At 45.3% G+C, this 17,306-nt stretch overlaps 1 protein-coding gene across 1 annotated transcript in view; it reads left to right on the top strand.

The window, feature by feature from the left end:
* The window catches only part of Glyr1 (glyoxylate reductase 1 homolog), a 35,470-nt gene that overhangs the window by 14,913 nt on the left and 3,251 nt on the right, over positions 1–17,306 (top strand). The window contains 10 exon segments of the mRNA NM_001007800.3: positions 3,382–3,468; positions 4,811–4,867; positions 5,471–5,521; positions 5,613–5,686; positions 8,428–8,527; positions 12,055–12,165; positions 13,046–13,147; positions 13,826–13,988; positions 14,257–14,436; positions 14,767–14,891. Of these exon segments, the coding sequence (NP_001007801.1) occupies positions 3,382–3,468; positions 4,811–4,867; positions 5,471–5,521; positions 5,613–5,686; positions 8,428–8,527; positions 12,055–12,165; positions 13,046–13,147; positions 13,826–13,988; positions 14,257–14,436; positions 14,767–14,891 (1,050 nt within the window).

Consider the following 17,306-nt stretch of genomic DNA (forward strand, 5'->3'; position numbering starts at 1 on the left):
CCCTGGGCAGCTCAAGCGGCAGAAAGAGCAGACAAGTTCACTGCATCTTGGGGCTGACCCAGTTTTACTCCTTCCATGAGGTGCCTAGCCACTGCTGCCAGGTTGTCTGGTTTTCCTTGAGAGAGGCTAGAAAAACAGAATTGTATGTGCAGTGCCCTAAGTTTAAATGTTTGAATCTGATTCACATTTTTAAAACACTTTAGGGTTCTATATGACTGTCTTTGGCTAGGCACAGTCTGGTCTGACTCTGGGCCTCTGATTGAAGAGGCTCTTTACACTATCCTAAAGCTAAGAAGAAGGAAGAGACAAAAGTCTCTATGACCACGCTCAGAAAGTAGGGGCTTCAGAGAACTGCCAGCCTTAGTGAGTGGGGACTTCACAAGGGATATCGCATGATGAGTCCCAAAGACACAGTTTTTAAATAGAGAAGGAATCAGAGCCATCAGATATTACATTGCCTTCCAAATTAGTACTGTCTTTGGGCAAGCTTCTCACAGACTCCTAGACAGAAACAACTCCCTTTGGAAGGGAAATACACTGGAGAGGTTAGGACAAAGGTTCTGCTTGTTTACTATAACCTATGACTTGCTGCAACTGATTAACTATAGCCAAATTCCTTTCCCCCAGTTTCCTAGTCTGATCCTGCAACCCTCATATGTTTATTGAAAGACTTGGAGAATAGTGGGCATCAGATCCAAACCCTGTGTGGCTATTTCCAGGATAGGAGCTGAGTGTGCAGTGAGAACTGAAATGGAAGGTCTTCAGTCTAGCCCTCCCTAGATCCTGGCCAAATTTCTCCAATCTTAAGGCTTTCCACAAGCTGGTAATGAGAAGCAATCTACCCCCCAACACTGTAATTCATCGGGGGCACAGTAACTTTTAACCAGGTTTCAGTCTAGGAGAACCCTTGGCCATCCCTAACAGGGTCCTTTCTGGGTGTTTTTGGGCTGGACCTATGTTTGATGCTTCAGGTAGAGTGTCCTGGCACTAGAATGACAGTGCGTCTGACCTCATCTATCCTGTAGCTCACAGAGTGCAGGTGTGTTGCCATAGCAATTGTCAGTTGGCTGAAAGTAAGCAGTAAAGCACAGGCTCCTAGTTTCAGAGTCCCAGGTGAGGGTCATTCTGTTGTAGTATAATCTTGTGCCCCCCAAGAATAACTGAAAAGGCTAGCCTAGAGCTTAGAGGTGTCAAATGCTTGCCTACAGACAAGGCTGAATTTGTGTCTAGACTTCTGTTTGAAAGCTTGCCTGCCAGGAGCCCTGTTCCTATGTCTTAGCTGGGCTCTCCTTTTCTTACTTCTAAGCTGAGAACTACAGCTTAGACTTCAACTTCAGACCATCCCTGCAGAAATGTGTCAGACCTGTGGTACTCATAAAATTTTATATTCACACCAAGAAGAGTAAATCAGGGTTGGACCAAGAGCTGTAAACTCTGAAGCTCCATTGTTCAACTTCACTGACTGCAATTTAAATTCACCAGCCTGGTGTCAGAGGCAGTGTTGTAACTTGGTTGGAGGCCTCTGTGTTAGCACAGACAGAGATTGTATCTGTGCTTGCAGAACAGTCTTTGTAGCAGCGCTACACTAGGCTCCGTTAGACAGGTGCTTATTCAGCAGCTTTCCTGCAACCTAAGAGATAGACGCAGCTCCTGTCAGGAAGAGATGCCGACTTCTCTAATACACACTCGGCTTCATCTGCATGCCAGCATGATTCCCTATGTGGAGTAGAGTGGACAGAACACAGCAAGGCAAGAACACGCTGGTAATAGCAACAACCCTGAGTCTAATTTGCTAAAATCTGAGTTGTTTCATGTAGTTTTTTTTTCTTTTGGTTGGTTGGAATTTGGTTTGGTTTGGTTTGGTTTGGTTTGGTTTGGTTTGGTTTGGTTTGGTTTGGTTTGGTTTGGTTTTGGTGTATATTTTATAGCCTTGAGGGCTTAGAACTATGTAGACCAGGCTGGCCTCAAACTCAAAAGAGATATGATTATGTCTGCCTCCCTAGAGACTAGGATAAACAGTGTGTGCCACCATTCCTGGGAGTTTCAGTCATTTGTTTTCTTTTATTTTTTAAGACAGGGTTTCTCTTTGTAGCCCTGGCTGTCCTAGGACTTGCTCTGTAGACCAGGCTGGCCTCAGGTCTACCTCTGCCTCCTGAGTGGAAAGATTAAAGGCATGAGCCAACACTGGGCCTCAAGTTTGAATTTTTAATCTGTCTCACAATTGTCCAATGCTACTTGAGCTCTCTACACCTCAAGTTTTCTTTTCTGTAAAAGGAAGGCAATATTTGTTCTTCTGTTGTGAGTAATAGGGGTTTATGAGACTGTGTATGTAAATTAGTACTAAGGTGACTATTGAAAGCTTTGCTGTCACCTTCAAATGGGGAAAGGTACAGAAAAGTCAAATAAAGCTTCTTTGATGAGGAGACCTTTCCATGGTGCCCTAAAGCGAGCCTGAGAGTCCAGTAGACATGATGGAAGGCCATCCCCAGTAATACAGAGGTCCTGAGGCAGGTTCATGTCTGGGGTATTTGAGATAGAGGGATAGAGGCAGATGATGGAAAGGAAACGGAATTAGGACTTGGGCAGAGATGCTGGTGGAGTAAAGTGTCTGACGTAGAGCCCTCTCTGAAGGCTTTAGACTTCACTGTGAGAAGTGGGGAGCCGGCTTTGGGGAGATAAGATAAGGTCTGACTTGGGCTGGTTTGCAGAGACTAGACTCCATAGGCCCAGACAGGGAGCTGCAGATTCAGTTTGCATCTGCTTACTGACAGTGATGATCATGTGGTGTCCAGTTTGGTACAAGTGACAAAGGGAAAGGTAGCTTTATGGTGGCAAAGCAGTAGAGGAGGCAGCCTGTCACCAGGGAGGTGGATCTTCATCACAGGAATAGCCGAATGTCCATGGGCACGTGAGCATTCACCCTGGAATCCCACCTAGGTAGGTAAAGTATGAGGTATCACAGTTGTAGGAAGGGCCGGCTTTGTACGGGAATGGGGCACAAGCCATGTAGTAAAGAGTTACTCATTTAAGAACACCCAGGTATCCTTACCATATAGTTGTTTTTCTTTGTGTTTCTTTAAGACAAGGTAGATTTCCTCCAACCCACTACTAGTGATTATTATTCCCATAAAGAATTTCCCTGTGAGTTGCTGGCAGCTTTCTTACTAACCTTCCTCCTTGTGACATGAGTGCATTAGCAGGTTTTGTTATTACAAAACTGCAGGAAGCAGTTACCCTTTTCCTCCCACTTAAAGCCTTGGCCAGGGGTTGGCTCGAATTTACACTTAGACCATGGCACTTGCCAGGAGATTAGTTCAGGGCTGAGTGTGGCGAAAAGGGGAAGCAAAATATTCTGATGCTCTCTCTGCCTTTCTCCTGTAGGACCTCACCATCCCTGAGTCTAGCACTGTAAAGGGAATGATGGCTGGACCAATGGCTGCATTTAAATGGCAGCCAACTGCGAGCGAGGTAAAGAACTTTTTCTTGCTAGTTGGACTGGCCACAGTATCAGAACAAACACATAGCAGATTTTCTGACTATGCAGTGTGATCTTCTTTTCCTAGTCTCCTTTTTCTGGTTTTTGGGTTTGTTTTATCGGAAAGCACTATAGAAGTCTGGGGGGGTAAAAAAAGGAAAGCGTGTATCCTCAAAGTACTCAATGTTTAAGTCTGAGATTCCAGGTGGTCTGCCTGTTTGGTATCATGTGAGATTATAGACCCAAGATCCTTCTGCCTTGGATACCCAGAAGGTGCTGGGATTACAGACATGTAGCCACCAATGCAGATCTTGATGTTTTGTAGCTTGGGGATCGGAGGAGGTACACTGGCTTCACTGAGCCTGCACCTGGTGCTAGGCATAGTTATGAACGGCTGTGGAGATCTGTGGTCATAGCAGCTGTAGTCAGAATTGACCCCAGGAAGCCAAGGCCTACAGGGGTTTGCCTCAGACTCAAGGAGCACAGCACTCCAAAGGTGGAAGAGTCCTGGGACTGCTGTGGTGTATATAGCCAAGCCAACCATATGCCTGGTGAATGCTTAGTACTAAAATGCAGGAGAGCTTTGCAATATTATTTCAGAGAGTTACTAGAGTGACTGATCTCAACCTGCAGAACATGTCTTTCTATACTTGAGCCCATTTTTCTCTTAGCTAGAATGGAGTTGCTTATGAAAGACCAGAACTAGGCTGATGGCACAGGCATGTAATCCTAGCAACAGGTTCATGGTTAGCCTGTGTCAAGTAAGTTTAAGGCCAACTGAGTAACTCAGATACAGTCTCAAAATAAAAAGTGGGAAAAAGACAATGTTCAAGAAGCAAAGGTGGGTGGGTGGCTCTCTATGTGTTCAAGGCCAACCAGAGTTATAAAGTGAGTGCATCTCTCTAAAAAAAAAAAAAAAAAAAAAAAAACACAAAACAAAATAACAACAACAAAAAAAAGAAAAAAAAACCTGAAAGGTTTGGAGGAGCTCAGTGGTAAAACACTTACCTACCATGGGCAAGGCCCTAGATTCAGTCCCTTGTTCAGGAAATAAAAAAATAAGAAAAAGAAAAAAGATGGAGGAAGAGGTGGGCAGATGTCTATGAGATCGAGGCCAGCCTGTTCTATAGAGTCAGTTCTAGGACAGCCAGGGCTACACAGAGAAACCCTGCTTCAAAAAAAAAAAAAAACTTAGTTCGGAAATAGAAGCTTCCAGACAGCTCCGAAGGAGACTTGGTTGGAGAAGCCATGCAGCAAGAGGGAGTCCCTCTTCTAGGCAAGAGGAAGTGACTAATAGAGGGTGGTTCATTTAATTTCTTTGTCTTTCAATTTCAGCCAGTCAAAGATGCAGATCCTCATTTCCATCATTTTCTGTTGAGCCAAACGGAGAAGGTGAGTGCTCACTTGGGGCAAAAATGTTTATGAATGCCACAGTAATGGGCTAAGTGTGGGCCCGTGAGGAAGTCAGGCACCAGTGAGATTAAGAATAAACAAAAAACTGTACAGCCACTCGTGCTGCTAAGGTATCATCACCTGCCTTCAGAGTGTAAGGCAGGAGGAGCTAGACATACAGGCTGTCCATCTCTGTGAGGTTGCCCATGTGCCTGGTGCCACATCCTGTGGCTCTGTGGTCAGGATGGCCTCCCAGCCCTGTGTTGCAGCAGGAAGCTTTACTAATATTGGTGAGGCCAAGGGTTGGGCCACACTTTACCAAGATCCTATAGCGGTGGGTGGCTTTGGAAGATTTCATTTCCAGCCTAGCTCTTCTGACCAACTGCAGACGAGACACATAAGATGACAGCTCTGATGCTCAGAGTCAGAGGCCTTGGAAGAACTGTGCAGTGTGGAGGTAATGAGTGTTTACTCTGAACTTGATAAAATCATACAACAAAGAAACATTCCATGTAACCATCTCACTTTAGGCTGAGCATTTTGGGAAATTGCCATGTAGAGCTCTTAAACTTAATAAATGGTCTTTTCTTCCCTCTTTCTTAGCCAGCTGTCTGTTACCAGGCAATCACAAAGAAGTTGAAAATATGTGAAGAGGTAAGTAGGCTCCCTGCCTTGAGGTCTTTATTTCACCTGTGGCCTCATCGTGGGCAGATGGTGAGTGGTTATCTGTGTTCTCTACCCCTAGGAGACTGGCTCCACCTCCATCCAGGCAGCAGACAGCACAGCTGTGAATGGCAGCATTACCCCCACAGACAAAAAGTAAGACCTTGGATGAGGGGCCTTCTGGAGGCTCTGGATTCTGTTAGAGCTGGGGAGGTGGCACCAAGAAAGTCCTTGAGAGCCATGTCCAAGCCACTGATGCTAATCTGGGGACAGTTTGACTACTCAGAGGTGGAAGTTGCCATCTCCCCAGGGCCCTCCCTTGGGAATAGGCTAAGGACTTGGCTGTACAGTAGTAAGTCTGACAGCTGCTTCTGAAATTCTCTGAGCCCCGGGAAAGATGTCTTGTTAAGTAGTACTTCAAGCCTGAGATCGACCTTCTCAGTTGATAGAAAGCGTAGCCTTAGAATTCATGTCCTTGAAAGTAGCAGAACTGCCCTTGCCAATACTGCTAGTCTAGAACTATTCTTGGAAATGTGGCTCAGTAGGCCCATGATGGGAGCTCCTAAGATTAGCCATGGAGAGAGACGTGAAGGTTTTTGGAATAAGCCCTTGGTCTTGCCTTACCTGTCTGTTGTCACCTCCCAGCCTTCCCCATGTACCTGCCAGCTACTTCCCACCTTGCCAAGACTATGGGTTCCAAACCTTCCACAAACTTACTTGCCTTTGCTGCTTCGCTGTGAACCCGTTGAGTCAAGTCATTTGGTAAAAAAGATGTCTTCACTAAGAGACTATGTTGTGAACAATATAATATAACAAGTATGAATTCTAGTTTGTACCTTCCATACAGTTCTCTCACAGACTAAACTCAGTATATCTTTTGACAGTTCAAACCATTGAAATCCTTAGTTAGACAGGTTCTTCTCAAACTCCTCTCAAACTTCTCAAACTTCTGCAGGATGCAGAAGATAGGAGCTAATCAGAGGGGAGGTGGAGTCCAGAAATGGTCGTGCACACCTGTGATCCCAGCACTTGAGACACTGGGACAGAGAAGGATTAGGAGTTCTAGGCTAACATGGGCTACTTACTTAGCACAACCATGTCTCAAAACAAAAAGGTGAGGGCCAGGCATGGAAGGCAGATATCCCTTAGAAAGGATTGTATTTGTTTTAAAATCAAGATCAGCACAGGACTAAGGACCCAAGATCCTGACTGCCTCTCGAGGCACCGAACTCTTTCTTAACATGAGTTTGAAGTCAACCACAAAGCAACTGACCCACATTAATCCACAGAGACACAGAGACTACTGGACTGTCTCTTGTCATGTTGGAAATCTAGACACTTGATTCATAGATCTATTGGGTTTTCCAAAACACAAAAGGAAAGAAAATTTCCCTGTCCCGACAGGCCTTCCTTGGGGAATTGCACTACACCGGAAAGCTATGGATGGCAGAAGTCTAAGCATGAATCCTAGTGTTGAGGGAACCCTATTTTGTTGAGGAAGGTGGTGTTTGATTCAGATGTCATATGTGCTAGGACAGAGAGTGTTGAGTGCTCGGTATTCCTGCAAGTGTAAGCCTCCAAGTAAAGGACTCATTTTCCAAGGGTGCCTGCAAATGGGATTTCCAAAAACCAAAGGGAAGGAGAGCTGCACAGAGTTTTCATGGGAATTCTGCAGAAAGCCGAAAGAGAACCCAAATAGAAAACAAAAAATAGTGGAATTTCTGATAGAAAAAAGAAGGCATTATTTAACTATTGCACTGTATAAGAAGAGATAGAGAGATGTAAGAACCAATTGGGTGTAATGCTTCACTCTAGACCCTCACACTCAGAAGCCTGATGTAGGAACATTGCTGTTAGTTCAGGTTACTGAGCTACAGAGCTGGCCACACTGGTCTACAAAGTGAGACTGTGTCTCAATTTCTAAAACAAGGTCCAGGGAGACTGGCCCAGCTGGTAAAGCACAAGATTGAGGACCTAAATTCAGTTCCCAATACTCACATGAAAAAGTCAGGCATGGTGGTACATACCTCCAGTATCAGTGCCGGGGACAGACGGGTAGATCACTGGGACTCACTGGCCAACCAGCTTCACCTGCTTAGCAAGTTTCAGGCCAGTGAGAACTTTGTATCCAAAGAAAGGTGGTAATGTCTGAGGAATGACATTCAAAGTTATCTTCTGACTTATACATATTCACAATGTACAAGAACTAAAGACTTTTAGACAAGATGTAGATCTCTGTACAAGTATATAAAGATAACAAGGAGTAGCAAGCCAGCCCCACCAAGTTCTCCAGTTGCAGGAAGGAGTACATAGAGGAAGTTAAAGGTAGGCAAAATCTGTTGTGTGCATGTCAGCCGCAGAGACGGCATTGGGAACAATGTTTTGGAAGATGTAGACAGGCTGAGTGTGAGAGCCTGGGTGCCAGGGAAGGGTGGAGCATATGAATCCTAGCACCTGCATTGTGGAGGTTGCCTGACTCTCAACTCTTTGTCTCTGTGTCTTATGCATTTTGGCACAAGTTGTGGTGGTCTTGATCCGCAGAGGGGTGCTGATCAAGAAGCCATTCAAGAGCTGTAGCTCAGTGCTCTGTCACTGGAGTAGAAGGAGAAGCTCGGATGCTTTATCAGAGCAGCAAGGGGGGGCGCACGATTGGAAGACTTGCCATGAGCCATGCTTTGGTCTCTGGTGTTTAAAGATTTAGACTTGGCCATATGCATTTAGGGACCCTTACTGACTGTCCAGGAAAGGAAGAGGGACAGTGCTGTGCCAAAGAGTACGGCTCAGTGGTTAACCATTGTCCTAATACGAAACACCTCTGGATTGGATGACAACACCATCTTTTAAAAAGTCACTTATGCTTGCCTTTGCCTGGACCAATCAACCCCTGTCTCTTTCAGGATAGGATTTTTGGGCCTTGGCTTAATGGGAAGTGGCATCGTCTCCAACTTGCTAAAAATGGGTCACACAGTGACTGTCTGGAACCGGACTGCAGAGAAAGTAAGTATCAAGGGTGAGGTTTGTCAGGCCTTAGAGAGTGGAGTAACTGAGGGTGTGGTAGATATCTGTCTCCATCCAACATTCTGCACCCAGTAAAACAAGAACTGAGCTTTGTCCAGGCAAGAAGATATGTAGGATATTGTGTAGGCAGACATGGTGAGATGTGTCTGTATTCCAGCACTTAGGAGGTTGAGGCAAGAGGAGTGCGAGGCATTCTAGGAGCCTAGATTATATAGGAAGTCTAAGCCACAGTGAGACCTTTTCTCAGAAATACAAACAAGCCTGCCATGATGGCACTGGTACATCTTTAATCCCAATACTTGGGAGACAGAGGCAGATGGATCTCTATGAGTTTGAGGCCAGCCTGGTCTACAGAACAAGTTATACGACAGCCAGGACTGTGTAGAGAGACTTTTATTTAAAAAAACAAAACATGGTTCAACACACAACACACACACACACACACACACACACACACACACTTTAAAAATAAATAAAAATGATCTTCTGGACCAGGGAGATAGTACAGTAGGTAAAAGTACTTGCCACCAAATCTAACCACCTAACTCCTGAATTTGATCACCATATTGTGAAAGAAGGGACACAACTTCCCCTCTGCAATTTGTCCTCTAACCTCTGGCCCACATATTCACAGACACATATCACTCATTGAGTAAATAATTGCAAAAGCAAGAAAAAGTGTTGGAGTAGTCCTCTAGCCAGGTACACTAGCATATGCCTATAGTCCCAGCTGCTCAGGAGGCTGAGGTAAGAGGGGCTCTTGAGGCCAGACTGTATGGTAGATACAATGACTCCCTATCAAAATGACAACAAAATAGAATGCTCTGCAGTGCTCCTGGAATAATAAAGAACATGGATTGAATTCTCGGGAAAGAGAGTAAAATGGAATTTTGATGGCTCATGTATTAGGTAGAAGTCAAAGCCAGCCTGATCTACCTAGCAAGTTAAAGGCTAACTGAGCTACAGAATTAGACATTGCCAAAAACAGATTTTTTTTTTTTTTTTTTTAAGGGTACCTGGTAGGCTGGAGAGATAACTCAGTAGTTAATAGTGCTTATAGACAACTAGGGTTCAGTTCTCAGCACTCTGATGGAGGCTCATAGCCGTTATAACTCTAGTTCATGCCCTTCTGGCCTTTGAGGGTACCGGGTACATATACGGTGTACATACCTATTTTCAGGCAAACATTCATATCCATAAAATATATAAATCTTTAAAGGGGAGGAGGCAAGTGGGTCAAGTTGCTGCCATGCTCACTGTTCTGTGTAGCAAATGTACTAAGTAGAGCTGTTTCTCTCTAAGATAGAATCGGATTGGGAATATGGCTAGTCTTACCAACTTGCTGTGCACTGAGGTTCTAAGTTCAAATCCCCTGGTATCCACTTGAAAGCTGGGCATTTACAGTTATTTTTTAATTAAATTGAGGCCAAACTTAGGAAGATAGTAGATGTTTATCTCTGGCCTCCACATGCATGTACACAAGAGTCCACACATATATACACCTATAAACATGAATGCACACAAATAATTTTAAAAATCTTTAAAAAAAAAAAGTATCAAAAGATTAGACACACAGTGAGAACTCTCTCACTTAGCCTAGAAACACAACCTAACACTTTACTCCAAGATGGCTGCCACTGAACTCTTAAGTCCCCGAAGCTAACTAGACAACTCCAGCAAAGGTAGCTCTTTATAAGCCAGGGAGAAATAGCAAAGACTGATCAGAGAAGTATCTTCAGGAAAGTCGCAAGACCATCTATAAGCAATCAAAATTCACTAACGCAGAAGGTGAATATGGGGGCTAGAGAGATGCCTGAGTTGGATTCCCAGTGCCTCCGCGGTGGCTCATAGCCATTTGTAATGGGATCTGATGCCCGCTTCTGGTGTGCATGGAGACAGACAATTCATACACATAAAGTACAGGAATAACTTTTTCAAAAAGTGTTTTTTGTATTTTCAGTTTTGTTTTAGAGACAGGGTCTCGATAGATAGCCCTGGCTGTGGCTAGAGCTCACATATAGACTAGGCTGTCCTTGAACTCACAGAGATTGACTTCTGCCTCCCAACTGCTAGATAGGATTAAAGGTATGCAGTACTACAGTTGGCCTTCAGGATTTATTTTTATTTCATATTTTGTGTGTATGAATGTTTTGCTCAAATGTGTATCTGTATACTGTGTGCATGCTCGGTGCCCGTGGAGGTCAGAAGAGTGTGTTAGGTCCTCTGGAACTGGAGGTACAGAGTTGTGAGCTGCCATGTGGGTGCTGGGAGTAAAGCCTTTTGGAAAAGCAAGTGCTCTTACCAATGAGCCATCTTTATAGTTCTATGGTTATTGGATAATAACTCTCCCAACACAAGAATTGTCTGTCCACCAATCTCAGAGCCCACGTAGAAGGTTCTCCAACATTATTCCTGTGTTTCACATGTGTACACTCAGAGGTGTGCACACAACATGGTTAATGAAATTTTATAAAAACATTCTTGGGGCTCTGGGGAGATGGCTCAGCAGTTAAGGGCCTTGCAGAGGATCCACTTCCAGTTGCGGTTCCCAAACCCACATAATGGCCTACAGACATCTACCTCCTGTTCCAGGGAATCCAACACATTCCGAACACCAAGGGCACCAGACACGTATGTGGTACATATACGCATGCGGGGAAAATACTTATACAAAGCAAAAAAAGATAAACATCTTTTTCCCAACACAGTTTCTCTTTGTATCCCTGCCTGTCCTAGAAATCACTCTGTAGATTGGTCACAAACTCAGAGATCTGCCTACCTCTGCCTCCCACATTTTGGGATTAAAGTAATCCACCACCACCACCACCACCACCACCACCACCACCACCACCACCACCACCACCACCACCACCACCAAAAAATTTAAAAAAACAAAACAAAAGCTTGTGCTCAAATTACTGTGATTCTCTCAGTATCTTCCAGGAGGGAGTACACTAAAGTACCAGTGACCTGTTTTATAGGATACTCTGGATGGTTTTCATTTTAGAAAAAAAGAAGTTAGGATTTTGAGTCCCTGCATAAGTCTTAACCTGGCTGTAGGATTTAGAACCAGCTCTCCCAAGAGGGAATAGTGGCCAAAAGAAAGGGACCACGCAGCCCCACCCTGCTTCCTCTGCCTGTGCCCTCAGCTCAGGTCACTGGACTGGTTTTGCCACAGTATTACTAGCACCGAGGAGCTGGACATAGTCACTGTTCGCATCCTGCTTTTCAAATTCCAGGCTTCAGCAGATACTCACTGGCCTTGTGTGAAATACCATATCATTTTAGTTAGTTACCATGTTCATCCGTAGAAACAGGACAGTCTGTAAACATCTCTGTCCTCTTACGTCAAGGGGTTGGTCCTCCAGCTCTTGTCTCCCAGGGCTTCAGCCTCAGCCTCAGCCTCCACCTTGGGAGACCAGCCAGGGGCCTGCACATCTCTGGCCTGTCCGGCATGTATGTTGTGCATTGCATGCAGCTCACGTTAGGATCTGTGACTTTTGCAGTGTGATTTGTTCATCCAGGAGGGGGCCCGTCTAGGAAGAACCCCCGCTGAAGTTGTTTCCACTTGTGACATCACTTTTGCCTGTGTGTCGGATCCAAAGGCAGCCAAGGACGTAAGGATCCCCCTTCCCTCTGCATCTCAGGTCGTAGCCAAGAGAGCTGGCTGGCCTCCTCCCCTTCTCCCCTGCACACCGAGTGAGTGTCTGCATGTGGGGGGATATCCCATCTGTGGGCCAACTCCTTTTGGGAAACATGTCAGAGTTGAAGACAGACTTCCTTTAATCCAAAGAAGGAATTTCTAGGGTTCTTGAAGTCTGTGTAAACATTTTTCTGAACTGCTCCAGGTGTCCCACCGAGCTGAATTAGTTGTAGCTTAGTGTGCCTTTCTTTTGTCCAAGGGCCAACTCCGATTTTAGCTGCTGCTGAATTTGCATGTGTTACGAATTTAAGTATAGTAGTTAGCCTGTTTAAACTGAGTGATCTAGTCCAAAGAAGCCCCCAAGATAAGTACTGAAGTTCTGTCTTCTGGACCACGGGACGAGAACACAAAGATAAAGGGAACAGTCTGCGAGAACTTTGTTTGGGGGTTGGTTTGTTTGGGTTTTGTTTTAGATTTTGGTTTTTGACTACAGGGTTTCTCTGTGTAGCCTTGGCTGCCATGGAAGTTAGTCTATAGACCAGGCTGGCCTCGATCCACCAGAGTACTGAGTGCCATGCTTAAAGGCATGCACCGCCACAGCCTAGCTTTGTCTTCGTTTTTTTAATATGAAATCTCATATGTAGCCCTCATTGGCCTGGAACTCACAGAGATGCCTCTTCCTGAAATTACTTTTCTCTCCCATACATATTTAGTGGCCTCTTTCCTTTTCATTTTTAATAGTTAACTTCTGATCAGGAAGTGAACTCCAAAAAACCAACAGATTGTGTTCTACAGGGACAACTGAGCACTTAACTGCAAGCCTGGGCTATTGCTTCTTCATTGTGTCCCCACAGCTGGTGCTGGGCCCCAGCGGTGTGCTGCAAGGAATCCGCCCCGGGAAGTGCTATGTGGACATGTCAACGGTGGATGCCGATACAGTCACCGAGCTGGCCCAGGTAGCAGCCTTATGTAGGCTGGCTCTGGATCATCTTTTCAGTGGGAGCCCAAGACCCAGGCTGACCACACCCAAGTACGGGCAGTTTGGTTACACTAGAGCCAAAGCCAGAGCGGACGTCGGGAGCCTTGGGACAGTCTCTTGACTGTCCCCCTTCAGAACCTCAGCTGGTTGGAACGGCCATGGAAGGTCACTGCAGGCTAGTAGACAGGAGGTCCCATGCTGTCAGCCCTCCTACAGTGAGACGCCTCCAGACTGCCAGTGTGGCCTTTGGGCTTAAACAGCTGTCTACAGTTGAGTCTAGCATAGTGTCCTCTTCCCAATCTTATGGGCCCACTTGTATTCTGAGGGTGGCTGAATTCAGGGATGGGCAGGGTCCAGAGGGCAGGAGTTCAGCCCAGGCATCTGTATGGCCATGTTTGCCCCTTGGTTTCTGAGAATCAGAACACTGGGAAAGAAGATAGAGACAACACTTCCCTTACTTTTGTGACTCAACTTCTGTATAAGGATAGCCTGTCTGACCTACTGCAGTAGTAGGCTTTAGTACATGTGTTGGCTTTGGGACTTTTGATAGCAAAATGCTAACATATTCTATGATGAGACACCATGACCCCCACAGAAGTCCTTCCTCCATACTTGGAGAAGCAAGATCAATCAGAAACTATGGCTTTCCTTGCAGGTGATTGTATCCAGAGGGGGGCGCTTTCTGGAAGCCCCAGTCTCAGGGAATCAGCAACTGTCCAATGATGGGATGTTGGTGATCTTAGCGGCCGGAGACAGGGGCTTGTATGAGGACTGCAGCAGCTGCTTCCAGGCAATGGGGAAGACGTCCTTCTTTTTAGGTAAAATACCTACACAATCTCTCTGGCCATGTTGGGCCTGAAGGCTTGGGGTAGGGCAGCTACATTAGTGACAGTGTCTGTCCCACATAGCCTTCCCACCAGGCTTCCTAAAAGAAGGCTTGTTTTGCCAGGCACAATTAGTACCTGGGAGGAGAAAGAACCAGTCCTGTCTAGGACAGATGAAAGAGGTTCTGAGAGTTCGTGGGTGAGGGCAGGTAGAGATAACCTGCCTGTGGAAGTCTTGGAACATGGTCTTTGCCCTGAGCAGGTGAAGTTGGCAATGCAGCCAAGATGATGCTGATTGTGAACATGGTCCAAGGGAGCTTCATGGCCACCATTGCTGAGGGGCTGACGCTGGCCCAAGTGACAGGCCAGTCACAGCAGACACTCTTGGACATCCTCAATCAGGGACAATTGGCCAGCATCTTTCTGGACCAGAAGTGCCAAAGTAAGTCACCTTTGACCTCTCTTCTTGCAGTTTTATTTTCATTAGAGCAGAGCAGCTGGGTCAGACCATCCAGGAAAGAGAGCCCTTTCATGGTTCATTGTGTTTAAAGAACCCTCTTTCCAGTCAGTCCTTGCCCAGGTCAGAAGAGGCCCAGAGAGAGAGAGACACACACAGTGAAAATGGTATTTGAGGCCCCAGAGTGGGGCCTCAGTCTTGGATACGGGGAAGAACAGGGCAGTGCCCTTTGGGAATCTGGAGCTGAGCCTGATGCTCTGCAGGCAGGTTTCACGTAGATCTTGAAATTTCTGATGAACGGCTTTCCCTTCTCAGATATCCTACAAGGAAACTTTAAACCTGACTTCTACCTGAAATACATTCAGAAGGATCTCCGCCTGGCCATTGCCCTGGGTGATGCAGTCAACCACCCCACTCCCATGGCAGCTGCAGCCAATGAGGTAACTTGATAGCACATGGCCCAGGCCCTAGATCCTTGAATTTAGTTGTTATTTTCATCTTGCTTTCTCAGCTTTTCTTCCCACTTTATTGAGAACAAGGTCTTGTGAACCCTTCTGATCAACCTCCTGGGCACTGGGGTTACAGGTGTGCAAACCCACACCTAATTCTTAAATTTTCATATTTTATTTCACTATATTGAGCCAAGAAAGGAAGGAACGTCGTGTATAGAATTGCACAGTTCTGTCTTTAAGTAAGGATCTGAATTCTTTTTCTGTCTAGTCCGTGATAGAGGAGCCCTACACTCAGCAGTTCTAGACCTACCTATGACGTGAGCATGAGAGCTCATTTCCTTCTCAACCACAGTAGTTTTTTATTATTATTTTCTTGTGATTTCTTCTTTGATCTGAGGATTGCTCAACTTTTTCTAGCCAAGTATGGTCACACATACCCGTAGCCCTAGCTAACTAAAGCGGAAGTAGAAGGCTCCAGGCCAGCTTGCACAATTTAGTGAAAGTCTATCCCAAACGAAGATCAGAAAGGAGGGCTGGAGGTGGCATATCTTGATAGAGTAATTGCTTGGCATGCACAAGACCCTGGGTTCAATCCTAATGCCACCAAAAAGAAAAATTCAAAACTCACAGGATGTGAGTTTGCGCAGTGGCTGATTGGTGGTGTTTAATTAATGAACAACATACGATTCCAGCTGTGACTGTTACTCTCCTCCAGTTCCGCCCTTCTCCTACAGGGTTCATTTCACGGCTCAGACTGCCTTGGATCTCATTAGGTAGCCCAGGCTAGCCTCACGTCCACAGTCCTCCTGCCTTAACATCCACAGTGCTAATATTTCAGCATACCTGGCTGCCAAGTCATGTTTGCACAGCCTATGGTTGGGGCTTGCATTCTATCCATCTTCAGTATCTTCTTACCAGTTAGCGTGCTTGTTCCGGTCACAACATTGCACATAACAGAGTGTGTTGCATCACATGAGCTCCTTTTGGAAAAGGAGTCTGTCTTGTCCTAGCACCTTTTCCTGCCTGTGCTCACATATTCTCTCCCACCAGTCTTCTAAGTAGCCAGAATTTTAATTTCCATTTAATTTCTTCCTTTTTAAAAACACTTTAAAAAAAAAAAAGATTTCCTTTTAATTATGTATATGTCTGTGTGAATGTGTGCGCATGAACTACTTCATGCGGGCCCTGTAGAAGAGCCACCTCTACATCCCCCATTTAATTTCTAACCATGACTCTTGGGAGCTTCTCATACAACCCATCTTAGATGTGGGTTTGAAGGATCTTTGCAGGGTTTGTGCTGGGAGAGCTTTGTGATAGACTCAAGGTGCACCTGCCCGGGCTCTGCAGCGTACATTGGAAGCAGAGAGAGCTTCAGTTCAGTTCACAATGGAACCTGGACTGTGAAATCCCTGCACCATGTGAGTTCAGGCTCTGCACTGTGCAAGACCCTGGAGACAAGCAGCTGCTTGCTCCACCAGTCTGTCGCCCCTGTATTGAAAAACAATTGGATTTGGAGCTGCCCTTTTAACAATTCTTTCTGTCAGTCCCTGTCTTTTTATCTGTTCCTTTTTAATCTTCTCTAAGGGTGGTCGAGCGCGCGTGTGTGTGTGTGTTAGAATTTCATTTTTATTTGTATTTTATTGGTTTTTTGACAGTACTTTGTTTCTCTGTCATGGTTGTCAGAATTCAGTAGATACCCTTAACTAACTTGATGGCCTCCTCAGATTTTATCCTGTACCCAAAGCATAAAACAAGCACAACCACCTTACTCACTTTGTCACATACGCATTTATAACTGTAGTTTCTCAGCTGGTTCTGTAGGTAGCCCTTTACACCTTTCTTTTCTTGTTAAAAATTAGATTTCCTGCCATGATTCCTTTCATCTGGCAGACTGGGTTTCTTACCAGTCCGGATGGCAGTGGTGTGTAGCTTTAATCCAAGCACTCAGAAGCAGGCAGATCTCTGTGAGTTCGAGGACAGCCAAGGCTACACAGAGAAACCTTGTCTCAAAAAACGAAAAAAAGAAATAATTTTATCACATTCCAGCCTTTGATGGTGTTTTTGGTGTTCAGTCTAGAAAGCTCCTCAGCCTTCATTGTGTGTTAACAGATCTACCCGAGCTGTGTGTGGTCTCCTTCATAGTGGCTCTGCTTACTGTTCAGCTGCATATCTCCTCAGCAAAACTGAGTGTCCTGTTGCCTTTCTCACAGTGGCTTTGATTCTTTTCAAGCTTTCATGCAGTGACTAGGCATGGCTTCTATTGCTAGACCCTCTCTAGGCTCTGGAACATGCTGGTGTACAAGCAGCTCCTCCCAGCTTCACTTCACTTACATTCTAATGGAAGGAAACACAAAATAAGCTTGAAGCTTTTTTTTTTTTCTTTTAAAAGATTTACTTACTTAT

This window comes from Rattus norvegicus, chromosome 10 (genome assembly GCF_021556685.1).
Source record: "Rattus norvegicus strain SHRSP/BbbUtx chromosome 10, alternate assembly SHRSP_T2T, whole genome shotgun sequence".
NCBI lineage: Eukaryota > Metazoa > Chordata > Mammalia > Rodentia > Muridae > Rattus > Rattus norvegicus.